Here is a 12,672-nt window from a genome sequence, read left to right as displayed (position 1 = left end):
GGATGTGGAGAAATTAGAACCCTCATACATTGCTGCTGGGAATGTAAATTGGTACAAGCCACCTTGGAAAACAGTTTGGCAGTTCCTCAAAAAGTTAAACACTACCATTTAATGCAGCAATTCCCCTCCTAGGAATACAAACAAGAGAAGTGAAAAATATATATCAACTTACAGATTTGTACATGAATGTTCACAGCAGCATCATTCATAATTTCAAAAAATTGTAAACAACCCAAATATCCATCAACTGATGAATGGTTAATCAAAATATGGTATTAATATATCCATACAACGGAATACTGTTGGTCCATAAAATGGAATGAAGTACTCCTGAGTGCTAAAACACAGATGCTAAGTGAAAGAAGCCAGATACAAAAGACCACATACCGTATGATTCTATTTGTATAAAATGCCTAGAATAGGGGAATTGATAGAGACAGAAAATAGATTAGTGGTTGGCAGGATCTGGAGGGAGGGGGAAGAACGGGAAATGATCGCTAATGGATACAGGGTTTCTTTTCCGGCGTGATGAAATTAGATAGCGGTGACGGTTACATCACCTTGTGAATAAGCTAAAGACGCCTGCACTCTACACTTTAAAATGGTGAATTTTATGGGATGGAAATTATATCTCAATAAAAACACAATGAATGTGACATTAAGAAAATACATTCTTTTCACTGTATTTTTTCATGATGTAGCTTCAAAGACCAAAGAGTTCGAGGGCAGTGGCAGAGAGGGACGAAAAGACCCACACGGTCTGATCTCACAGGAAGTGAGTACTCAGCCACTGCGTCTGTTCAGCATTGAATAAAAGACACTTATGCCAGGGAGTTTTGATCAAGATGTTGTCACTATGAATGCCACACTGCTTCGGCTGGGTGCTGCCTGTGAGGTTGTTTTGGATTCTCTCGTCTGGCTTATAATGCAATTGGGAGGTGTGTGCCCTCTCCCCACCTAGCCAGAGATGGGCTGATAGAGGGTGGAGTGCCTTTGAAATGGGAAGCCCTCAACTGGTAAGGCTGGGCCTGGCTGGGGAGACAAAACCAACCAGGCAGCCCAGATTGGTGAAGTCATCACCACATGGACAGGGCAGGGAGGAAGAAAAACAGAGAGAAGGGTGACCTTTACCATTGTGTTTCTGCAAAAATCCGATGACCTTTTCCAACACGGTGGTTTTGTCCATTTTCCGCGTGTTACCAGGCAGCATGGAACTGAGCTCTTTGATGAGAACATTGAACTGGTCCCGACGCTTCTTCTCAGACTTGTTTCGAGAAGCTCTGTAAACACAAAACGAGCAGGTTACTGGAACATTCCACGTCACAAAGGCTTTGCGATGAAACAGAAGCACTTTCTATTAGAGCACATTCTATTGTGATCATCTATCTTATCAAAAACCTCTTTCAAGAAGGTCACACTGGCCACACTTCTGAGGCAGGAGGATAGAAAATGTTTTGCTAGACTCTTGGCCACAAAGACAGACAGCATTAATAATCAGTGAGTTCTGACTCAGATGCAAAATCTTACACAGATTAGCTCTGAGGCCGGATGCTGCTCACTCGGACTTCATAGAGCTTTCGCTTTCAGAGAGCAAAGGACACACTGCTGACTGAGATGGTTGCGCTCAGAGAGCCCTTCCTAAGACTCAAACCATGTCCCCTTCAATCCAGACCACCCAGCCCGGTTCTGGGGCCCAAGGGGTGGCCAGGTGTCCCGTGTGCCACCAGCACATATGTCCTGGCCCCTGCTCCAAAGAGCTCATTGCCCTGTTCAGGGAGGCAAGACGCACCCTGCCCACAACAGCCAGGGCTGTGCAGACCCAGGGCGGACACATGACAGGTACTGCCCATGGCTGTCAAGCTGCTAAGAGGAGATGAACCCTTTTTAAAATGACATGGAGGAAAGTTAAATGCATATTACTAAGTTGGAGAAGCCGGTCTGAAAAAGCTACACACTGTATGATAGCAAGTATATGACATTCTGGAAAACGCAAAACTACAGAGACAACATAAAGCTCAGTGGTTGCTAGGGGCTAGAGAGGGAGGAAGAGAGGAGTTTTAGGGCAGTGAATCCACTCTGTATGACACCGTACTGGTGGATATGTGTCATTACACGTTTGTCTAGACTTGGGAGAATGTACAACACAAAAGTGCACCTTGATGTTAATTCTGGGTGGTAACAATGTGTCAGTGTGAGCTTATCAGCTATAACTAAGGCACCACTCTGGTGGGCGATGCTGACAATGGGGGAGGCTGAGTGTGTCTAGGGAGGGTCCAGGGGGACATGGGAACTCTCTGTGCCTTTCACTCAATTGGTCTGTGAGCCTAAAAATGCTCCAAAAAATAAAGTCTATTTTAAATAAGTGACACCCTGTGCTGCACACCTGTAGGAGAGATCAAAGTGAAGCTGCTTTGTTTGAGGGGAGGGGCCTCCTCCAAGCCACCCAAGCACCTCTGAGGACCCTGAGATCCTCAGGAACTTGAGTAGGGAGTCATGGCTGTCAGGGATGCTCTAATTAACAACCAGCAAGGAACACGTGACGCAGAAAGCCCTCCGGAGAAGTCCAGAAGCAGCGTTACTTGAGGGGCCTCCATCTTCAATGACATGCCACAGGCCCTTCATCAACAATCCATGTATTTGAAGGTGATGCAGGGCTGAGAAAGCTGGCTCACTCCTCCCCAGTTCACTGAAGACAGACTTGTTGCAGAAGTCCGCTCTCAGAGAGAGAACAGGGGCCCCAGAGGCCAGGCCCATAAAACACTGCTGCTTTTCCAGGCACCTGGGGCCCGGGATCATGGTTCCCAGGGGAGCAAATCCTTCACCGGGAGGCTCCTGGCCAATGTGTGGTCAGGACAGAGTGTGCTGCTGGATTCGGACGCACCTCCCTTGGAGCAGGTATAAGTATCTATAGGTAACAGTATCAATAAAGACTCTGCTTCCCAGGACAGCCCTTGGACATAAAGGGACGTATTTCTAAAACCCTTTCCCTAGACACCACGGGGACCCTAACCACTCAGTTTGCCCCTGCCTAATTGCACACAACCTGCCTTGATTTCAACACACACGTTCACAACCCATCTTTTACCTGTCCCATCTCAGTTTAGGCTGTTTCCTGATAACATGTGGGCAATTCTTCAAAGCTCAGCTAATGTGCGCGGTCACCACCCTTTACCTAGGGGTCTTTTCCTGCCTCTCCCCTCCTCCCTGTCTGTTCTTGGATTCTAGATTAAGGGACTTCTACAAAGGCCCTGTCCCTTGCCGAGCCATTCTCTTTACCTGCGCTCTCTCACATCACACACTAACTGCAGGCGTGGCGGCAAGATGTTGCGGCGTCTTGTTGCTAGTCCAGGCTAAAAGACCATGTTCAAACACACGGGAGAGAAGAAAGGAACCCTTTAACTTTCCAAGTGAGTGTCTATGCATTATAAATAATTTTTTGGCCTAGATTTTAAAGAGTGACATGCAACCTCCTTAGCCAAAAAAAGCTCTGTTCCTGTCCTAGTTTGCCCATTATAAATTATTTGTGAGCCGATAACATCCAGCTCATTACTGCTCTGTTCTCTTCTTCAACGGGTGTAATGACGACCAACACGGCCTGACAGCAACTCTGACGAAAGCTCCCATTGTTAGTGACAGAGACACAAGCTTGTTTCCATCCACCTCCGGCTGGGACACACTGTGGTGCCCACTGGAAACCGGTCGCTGTCAGCTGGTTCCGCTGCTCTCAGGCAAGAGAAAGAAAATGAGCCTGGAATGACCTTATTCCCAAAAAGAGGGTCCTCTCGGCAGGCCCTGAGACCACCACACACAGACACTGGGACGAAGGTTTTGAAAGACACCCCAACAACCAAGCTTTGGTTTTTGGTTTTTGAGAGAGAGTCTCACTCTTGTTGCCCAGGCTGGAGTGTAGTACTGAGATCTCAGCTGACTACAACCTCCGCCTCCCAGTTCAAGCGATTCTCCTGCCTCAACCTCCCGAGTAGCTGGGATTACAGGCACGTGCCACCACACCTGGCTAATTTTTGTATTTTTTAGGAGAGATGGGGTTTCACCATGTTGACCAGGCTGGTCTCAAACTCCTGACCTCAGGTGATCCACCAGCCTCGGTCTCCAAATGTGCTGGGATTACAGGCATGAGGCACCATGCCTGGCCAGGCTTTGGGGTTTTAAGGCATTTTTTAAATTCCATAAAATTCATCCATTTTAAGTGCATAGTTTGGTGTATTAATTGGGTAACTACCACCAAAATCAAGATAAACAACACTTCCCTCTTCCTAAAGAGGTTTCTCCTGTGTCTTTGTGATTGACCCGCCCACCCCCAGCCACAGCCACAGGCAACCACTGATCTGCGGGTAGTTTCACCTGGTCTAGAATTTAACAGCCCTGGAATCAGAGTATACAGTCTTTTACTTTGATTTAGCATGACGTTTTTGAGATGCATCGTGTTGCTACACATATTAACATCCCATTCCTTTTTCCTGCTGACTAGTATTCCTGTGTATGAATATGCCACAACATCTGGTTCATTTCCAGCTTGGAGGTAATAAGAATAATGCCATTCTGAATACTCTGGTACAGATCTTTGTATAGATAGAGGCATTCATTTCTCTTGGGTGAATACAGAGGCATGGAATTGCTGGGTCATCTGGTAAGCGTATGTTTAACCTGATAAGACAAGGCTGCACAAAGCTGGCTACACTGTCTCTGCTTTTCCACCAGCAATGTATGAAAGTCCCGGTTGCTGCAATCCCTGTCAACATTTGGTGTTATGAGTGTTTTTTTTTTTTTTTTTTTTAACTTTAGCCATTGAAATGTTATGGCTTGGATCTGCATTTTTCTGGTGACGAGTGATGTTGGACATCTTTTTACATGCTTAATGGCCATTTATGTATCTTATTTTGTGAAGCATTTGTTCAAACCTTCTGCCTATTTTCCAATTGGGTTGTTTGTTATCTTCTTATTAAGAGAGAGAGAGAAATAATAAAAGATGAGAGAGAGAGAATAAGAGAGAGAGAAAGAGACAACGAGAGAGAGAGAGAGAATAAGAGACAGCAAGAGAGAGACCAAGGGAGGGAGGAAGGGAAGGTATGTGTGTGTTTTAAATATACATGGATATTGACTTTTGAATGCAGGGCCTTCTGTTATCTGTTCTGAAGCGTCCATCATCGGGCATCTTGGGAGTTTGGGTCGGGTTACACAGGTAACATTTGCTGGGCACTTACTATGTATGTAACGGGCACCATGTTAAGAGCTTTACATCCATTCATTCCTTCAATCCTCATGGCAACCCTTTAAGGCAGGTACTATTGCATTTCCATTCCAAGGGGAAGGAGCACGGCACTGAGAGGCCGTGTAACTCACCAACATCACAGGTCTGGGAAGTGGTGGCACAGGCTGCCCAGGGCCCACACTGTGAGGCTGTGCACCCTCCTGCCACTTCCTACAGCTCCCTCCAAATCACTGTGGCATGATCTGTTATGGACCTATGGACCCAGTGTTCTGGGAACACAGAACTGAGAGTGACTAATTCTGGCTGCTTGAGTTTATAGCACAAAAACTAAGCACACTATGCAGAGAAACAGTGCCACACACTAACAGGAGGCTGGTGTTTGCGTTCCCTCTTGGGGAAGATACTGCAGGAAATCAAGGGAAGACTGTGACCCTCACTTCCGCTCCTAGGAGGAGCGGCCTTTCCCACTGCGGTGGTCACCTGTGGTGTTAGGATTTCTGTTCACCAAATATTTCCAGTTTGTCTTCTAGACACAGTAGGATTGCGCTTCCCTGCCCCTTCGCTCGGCCAAGAACATGTAGGCACAAGTGCCATGTGTTGGTTCCCAGGGAGAAGCATGAAGAGTCAGTGCAAAATCTGCCTCATTCCTTTTTCCATTCACCTCCCTTGGTGATGGGAGGTGAAGCCTCTCTCAGCCTGGGTCCTTGGGTGAGGACACTTTTCAACAAGGGCCCAGCAGCTGTGTGATGAGCACATCGGCTTTAATGAGATTTGGGGATTGTGTGCCACACAGCACAACTAGCCTATCTGGATACACATAGTAGGGGACTGAGGCAGAAGGGCACCCATGGGTGGAACTCAAACATCCATTTATTAAATGCAATACAGACAGACCTCCAGGGAAGTGGGGGACAGGTTACCTTCCAGGACCCGTAATAACGGTACATGTTTATAGGGTACAATGCAATGTTTAGATGTATATATACACAACATGGAATGATTGAATTAAGCTAATTACCATATCTGTCACTTCACTTATTTGTGGTGAGACATCTGACATTTACTCTCCTTGCAATTTTGAAATATACAACACTGTATGTTGTTATTAACTATAGTCACCCTGCTGTGCAACAGACTTCAAAACCTGATTCCTCCTGTCTAACCGAAGCTTTTTACCCTTTGACTAACATCTCCCCACTCCCTCCCCCTTTGACAGGGCCTCTTCCACTTCTGACTTGAGGGTTCTCTGGACCAGGGCAATGAGAGACAGGAAGAATATCCTTTGTTCTATATTCTCTGATTTGCACCTTCTGTGCACAAGGCGCTCCATCAAGCAATATAGAGGAGGCACCAGGAAAGAGGTCTTGGCCCTCAGCTAAAAGCAGCTCAGTGTCTAGAGGAAGAGACTGAACTCACTCCTCAGAAGCTGGTACAGGGTGTGCAATACACTACCTCCTGGTGAGAAGTTCCAACGAATTGTCAAGGGTGTTCACCAAGGAGGGAGCCCAGCCAGAGAGTCCCCAGAGGCAAGCATATGAGATAGCTTCGAGGGGTGCATGGTCAGGAGTGGAGAGGACAGCCCAGGGGAAAGCCAGGTGGTCAAGTTTGGCAGCAGAGTCGGGCTCAATTGGAGAAGGAAAGGATAGGGTGGGGAGGCAGGGGGAGGCTGATGGCACAGCTGTGAATGGCAGACCAAGCAAACCTGGTCTGAGCTTTTGGATGAGTGGGGACAGGGAAAGGAAATGAAATGAGTCCTCAGAAAAGGATGAGGAACCCAACTTAATGGGAAGTGAGTAGAGACAGGAAGGGTCCAGCAGGTTCCTCCACCCCAAAGCACAGCACTGCACTGCTGCTCCCCGGCGACCACAGCAGGGGATGCAGGGAAAGAGCCAAGTGAGGTTCAGTCAAATTTCATTAGTCTCGAAAAAGTGACGCTGACGCTGGATGCTTTAAAACGTTTGTTTTTTGTTTTTCCTTAAAATTAACACACAGAGAGCCTTTTTCTTCAGGGGCACGGTTCTATGCGTTTTAGCACATGTATAAATGTGTGGAACAGTCATCACCATCAAGACACGAGACAGCTCTCTACAAAACTCTCTCAGCCCTCCACTCCCCAAAAACCCTGGCCAGCTCTCCTCTGTTCTCCATCCCTATGCTCTCTTTTCGAGAATGTCATAAAAGTATAATCCTAGAGCATGTAACCTTCTGAGCCTGGCTGCTTCTACCCAGCATAATGCCTTTGAGATTTATCCAACTTGGGTCTGTCAATACCGTGTGCCTTCTCGTTGGTGAGTAGTTTTCTACTGTGTGGGTGTTCCACAGCCAGTTTATGCATTCACCCATTGAAGAAATTTGGATTGTTTCCAGTTTGGGTAATTATGAATAGAGCTGCTATGCCCATTGGTGTACAGGTTTTTCAGTGAATGTGTTTGTATTTTTCTGAAGAACCCAGGACTAGAACATCTGGGTCATATGGAAACTATATAAGAAATGACCAAAGTGTTTTCCAGAGTGGCCATGCCATTCTACCTCTCTACCAGCAATGTAGGAATGATCCAGTGTTCTACAACCTTAAAGGGAATTAATACTATCAGTACTTTATATTTTAGCTAATCTAAGAAAGTTGAGGTGGTACATTATTAGCGGCTTAATTTGCATGTCTCTAATGGCTAATGGCAGTGGACATCTTTTCACTTTTTTTGACATCTGTAGACCCTCTTTGAGGAAGCATCTGTTCATATCTTTTGCCCATTTTAAAATTGGGTTGTCTACTTCCTTACTATTGAGTTTTGAGAGTTGCTTGTATTTTCTGGACACAAGTCTTTTGTCAGATATGTGATTTGTCAGTATTTTCTACCCAACTATTGCTTGCTTTTTCATTCTCTTAATAGTAACTTACAGAGTGAGTTTTTAATTTTGATGAGGTCCAGGTTAACAATTTTTTCTCTTATGAGTTGTACTTTTGGTGTTAGGTCTAGGAACTCTTTGTCTAATCTTATAGACTACAAAGACTATCTCCTATCTTTGTTTCTTATGATTTTATAGTTTTATGTATTTTACATTTAGATTTATAATCTATTTTAAGTATTGATTTTTATTTCATGAATAGATGTTGCATTTTGCCAAAGTCTTTTTCCTCATCAATTGATATAATCATGTGATTTTTCTTTTATAACTTCATAACATAGTGGATTACATTGATTTTTGAATTCTGAATAGCCTTGCATTTCCTAGATAAGCTCCACTTGATCATAATTTAAAAAATATATGTATATATAGTTGGATATAGTTTGCTAATGTTTTGTTGAGAAATTTTGTATCTACACTTATGAAAAATGCTGTTCTGCAGATTTCCTTTCTCATACTGTCTTTGGGTAATGCTGGTATCATAAAATAAATTGGAAAGTACTTCCTCATCTTCAACTTTCTGGAAGACTGTGAACAGAACTGGTGACATTTCTTCTTTTAATGTTTGGCAGAATTCACCAGTGAAATCATCTGGGTCTGGAGATTTCCTGTTCAGGTTTTCAAATACAAGTTCAATTTCTTAGTTATAGGACTCTAGGTTTTCTCTTTCATCTTTTGTGAGTTTGGTAGTTGTGGTTTTTAAGTAATTGGCCCATCTCATCTAAGTGGTTGGATTTTATGTGGATCTAATTGTTCATAGTATTTCCTTATGGCCCTTTGAATTTCTCAGAATATCTAATGATACCCCTTCTTATTCCTGCTATTGACAAATTGTGCCTTTTTCAATCCCTTGACAGACTTACCAATTTTATTGACTTTATATTATTTTTATTATTTTTTTTAGATGGAGTTTCGCTCTTGTCACCCAGGATGAAGTGCAATGGCATGATCTCGGCTCACTGCAACCTCAACCTCCCAGGTTCAAGCGATTCTCCTGCCTCAGCCTACCAAGTAGTTGGAATTACAGGCACCTGCCACCACGCCTAATTTTTGTATTTTTAGTAGAGACGGGGTTTCAGCATGGTGGTCAGGCTGGTCTTGAACTCCTGACCTCAAGTGATCCCCCCACCTCGGCCTCCCAAACTGCTGGGATTACAGGCATGAGCCACTGTGTCCGGCCAATCTTTTAAAAAGCCACCTTTTAGTTTAGTTGATTTTTCTGTATTGTTTTTCTGTTTTTAATTTTACTACTTTCTGTGTTTATATCTAATTTCCATCTTTCTTGCTGTGAGTTTATCTTACTTTTCTGTTTCTAGTTTCTTAGGGTAGAAGGTTACTTGTTGATTTGAGACCTTTCCTTTTTTTCTAATATGAGCATTTAATGTTGCAAGTTTCCCTCTAAGCATTGCTTTAGCGGCAACCCACTAATTTTGAAATGTTATATGTTCATTTCTATTCAACTAAAATATTTTCTAATATCGTTGAGACTTTCTCTTTGACCCATGGATTACTACAAAGTTCGTTGTTTAATTTCCAAGACGTGGAGATATTTTTCCTGCTATCTTTCTGTTTCTACTTTTTCATCTGAATTTATTTACATTTGTTTTATGAAGCAAGGTTTGGTCTACCTTGGTAAATGTTCAATATGTACTTGAAAATATGTGTATTCTGCTATTGTTGAGTGGAATGTTGTACAAATACTCATCAGATTCTGTTGGCTGACGGTATTTTTCAATTCTTCTATATCCTTGCTGAAGTTTACTCTACTAGTTCTATTCCTAAGAGGAGCATATTAAAGACTCATCTAACTTCTTCAGGTTGTGCTTCATGTACTTTGAAGCTTTGTTTTTAGGTGTATACATATTAGAATTGTTATCTGTTCTTGGTGAATTGATCCTTTATCATTATGTAATGTCACTCTTTATTCCTAGTAAATTTCATTGCTCTGAAATCTATTTCATTTAATATTAATAGAACCATTCTGGCTTTCTTTAATTAGTGTTTATGTGGTATGTCATTTTCCATAGTTTTACTTTTACCCTCTATCTATACCATCATATTTGAGTTAACTGTCTTGCGGACAGCATATATTTAGGTGTTTAGGTTATTGAAAAAAAAAATCTTGGCAACAAAATCTGTTTTTTAGTTGGCATATTTAGACAATTTGTATTTAATGTAATCACTGATATGCTTGGATTTATATCTTCTGTTTTAACATGTTTTCTGTTTGTTCATTCTTTGTTTGGGTTATTTCCCCTTTCCTGATTTCTTTTGGATTATTTAAACATTTTTTAGTATTCCATTTTAATTTATCTATTTCTTTGCCCTCTACATTTCTTTGTATGACTTCTAGTAATAATTTTAGGGAGTGTAATATATAAACTTGTCTTTTCAAAGTCCACGTAGAATATTTTATTATTTCAAATGGAATCTAGAAACTTTTCACTATACAGCCCCATCTACCTTCCCCCCTTTTTTATGCAGCAATTGTCTTATGTGCTGTCTATACATACACTGAATACCCTATCAGATTATGCTGTTTTTGTCAAATATTTACCATTTCTGTTATTCTTCCTTTATTCTTCCTATTCCAAGTTTCTATTTAGTGTCATTTCCTTTCTGCTGAAAAAACCTTTAGTAACTCTCTCAGAGCAGGTCTCTGGACAGGAAGTTTTCATTCATTTGAGGATATCTTCATTTTGCCTTCATTCCTGAAGGATATTTTCACTACATGTAGAATTCTGGATTAATAGCTCTTTTCTTTCAACATTTAAAAAATATTGTACTCCTATCAGAAGGCTTCCCTGGTTTCTGATGAGAAATCCATAGTGCTACTAAAATATGTTCCACATGGCCAGTCTTAGACCTTGGGTGGTGGTCTATTCTGAAGTTCAGACCTGAGGGTCTACGGTATGCTGCTTAAGATCAGATCCGTGCAGATTCAGCTCAGGGGTCAGCGCAGAAACTCACAACCAACTTTATAGAGTCACTTTCCTGAGCACCTCCCTCTCTGAAATCTGCCCAGTACCTTCTGGTTCCCAGGCTCCCTTTCTGTTCCATTGGCCAGAAAGCTGGCTCTATTTATCCTGCCCTGCCTCATACTACCTACATCTGCGCTTTCATCTGGGGCCAAGCAGTAGGAAGATAGACAGCAAGGGGGAAGAAAGCAGCAGGGTTTCATCCCACCCTCTTGGAAGTGTAGCTGCTCTGTCTGGAGAGAGGTTCCCCGCCCTCTGCATAAAAGTTTTCATGTGGATTCTGATTGTCATTGCTGCTCCTGCTGTGCTGCTGTTGGAGGATTGCTTCCAGGATATAAGGAAATAGAGAAAAAACAAAAAAAGGACAGATTTAACCTTGCACAATCTGAGCATTAGGAGACCTTGTTCCTGCTCCTTAAGCCAGTATTAGAGCTCCTGGTCCTCTGTCAGCAGAGGCCCACTTCTGGGTGTGGGGCATTGAGTCTATGCTAGGAGATATTACAGGGGAAAAAATGGTGAACTCGCTGCTGGTTTGGTAGTGCTTCCCCAATCTGCACCCTACTATTTACTCTTCAGGGTCCTCAAATAGCTGTTTCATGAATTGTGCTCAGTCTTTACAGCTGCATTCATTGTAATGGACAGGACGGAGTAGGCTAACTCCATCTTACCAAGATCCAAAACTCTCATGTATCTTTTCATATATTTTTTAGTGAGTTTGTAAAAGACCCATAGGAATCAAAGGGTGGGAACACAGAATATAAAAGCCTGGTGGCAGGGGCTGTTAATAAGATCCTTTTGCAGAAAAGCATATGGGGTGAGCTGGACTATAATTATAAGAGACTCTTGAAGAAACATATTTCTGGGTAGTTCTTGCAGAACAAAGAGAATGACAGATGAACTGGGCAGGCCCTTCTTCCCTTGGTATTAGTGTATCACTCTGGAATGAGCTAACATTAAAAAAGCATCAAAAGGAATCCGCCATTGCACATCAACATGGAGTTTTACTAACCCAATAAAACTACTGTCCTATGCTTCCCTACCCTCTGAGAGGAGATGTGCGCCTCAGGCGTAGCTCTCCAGAACTCTGGAATTCCAGAGGAGGGTTGTACTTGCAGCTCAGGATCCAAGTGAGTCCTAGCACAGCAGCCCCACACTCTTACAAAGGGGCTGTGTCTATGGTATTTCAGGAGGGCCGAAGGAAGAAGAGTCACCACATAGTGCAAGGCAGGAGAGGGCCATGGTTCCAAGGCAAAGTGCCACGCACGCACCCACACCCACACCCACACCCACACCCACACCCACACCCCTCAGGTTTCTCCCACAGGTGGAACCTTGGAGGATTCCAAGGATCCCTTCTCTGAGAGGATTTCGTAAGACAGATGCATATTATATACACCATACTCAACGCTTCTCTCCCCTCCTTCTTGGTGAAGAGATGACACAGGTGTGCACACTAAGTGTGCAAGACTGGACTTCACACCCAGCTGCCCAAGAGGCATGACTGTGGCTGGGATGGGGATCAGGTCCTTCTGAGGGGCCTGTGGCACAGAGGAGGAA

The 12,672-nt window shown here is 43.4% G+C and overlaps 1 protein-coding gene across 5 annotated transcripts in view; it reads right to left on the bottom strand.

The window, feature by feature from the left end:
* Window positions 1-12,672, bottom strand: part of NPAS2 (neuronal PAS domain protein 2) — a 175,853-nt gene that overhangs the window by 71,284 nt on the left and 91,897 nt on the right. For all 5 annotated transcript variants that reach the window (XM_028832241.2, XM_028832242.2, XM_077958874.1 and 2 more), the window contains one exon: window positions 1,132-1,280. In XM_028832241.2, the coding sequence (XP_028688074.2) occupies window positions 1,132-1,280 (149 nt within the window). The remainder of the gene's footprint in view (window positions 1-1,131; window positions 1,281-12,672) is intronic.

This window comes from Macaca mulatta, chromosome 13 (genome assembly GCF_049350105.2).
Source record: "Macaca mulatta isolate MMU2019108-1 chromosome 13, T2T-MMU8v2.0, whole genome shotgun sequence".
In the NCBI taxonomy this organism is placed as follows: Eukaryota; Metazoa; Chordata; class Mammalia; order Primates; family Cercopithecidae; genus Macaca; species Macaca mulatta.
The sequence above is the reverse complement of the archived record's forward strand: the minus strand, read 5'-3'. Positions and strand labels throughout refer to the sequence as shown.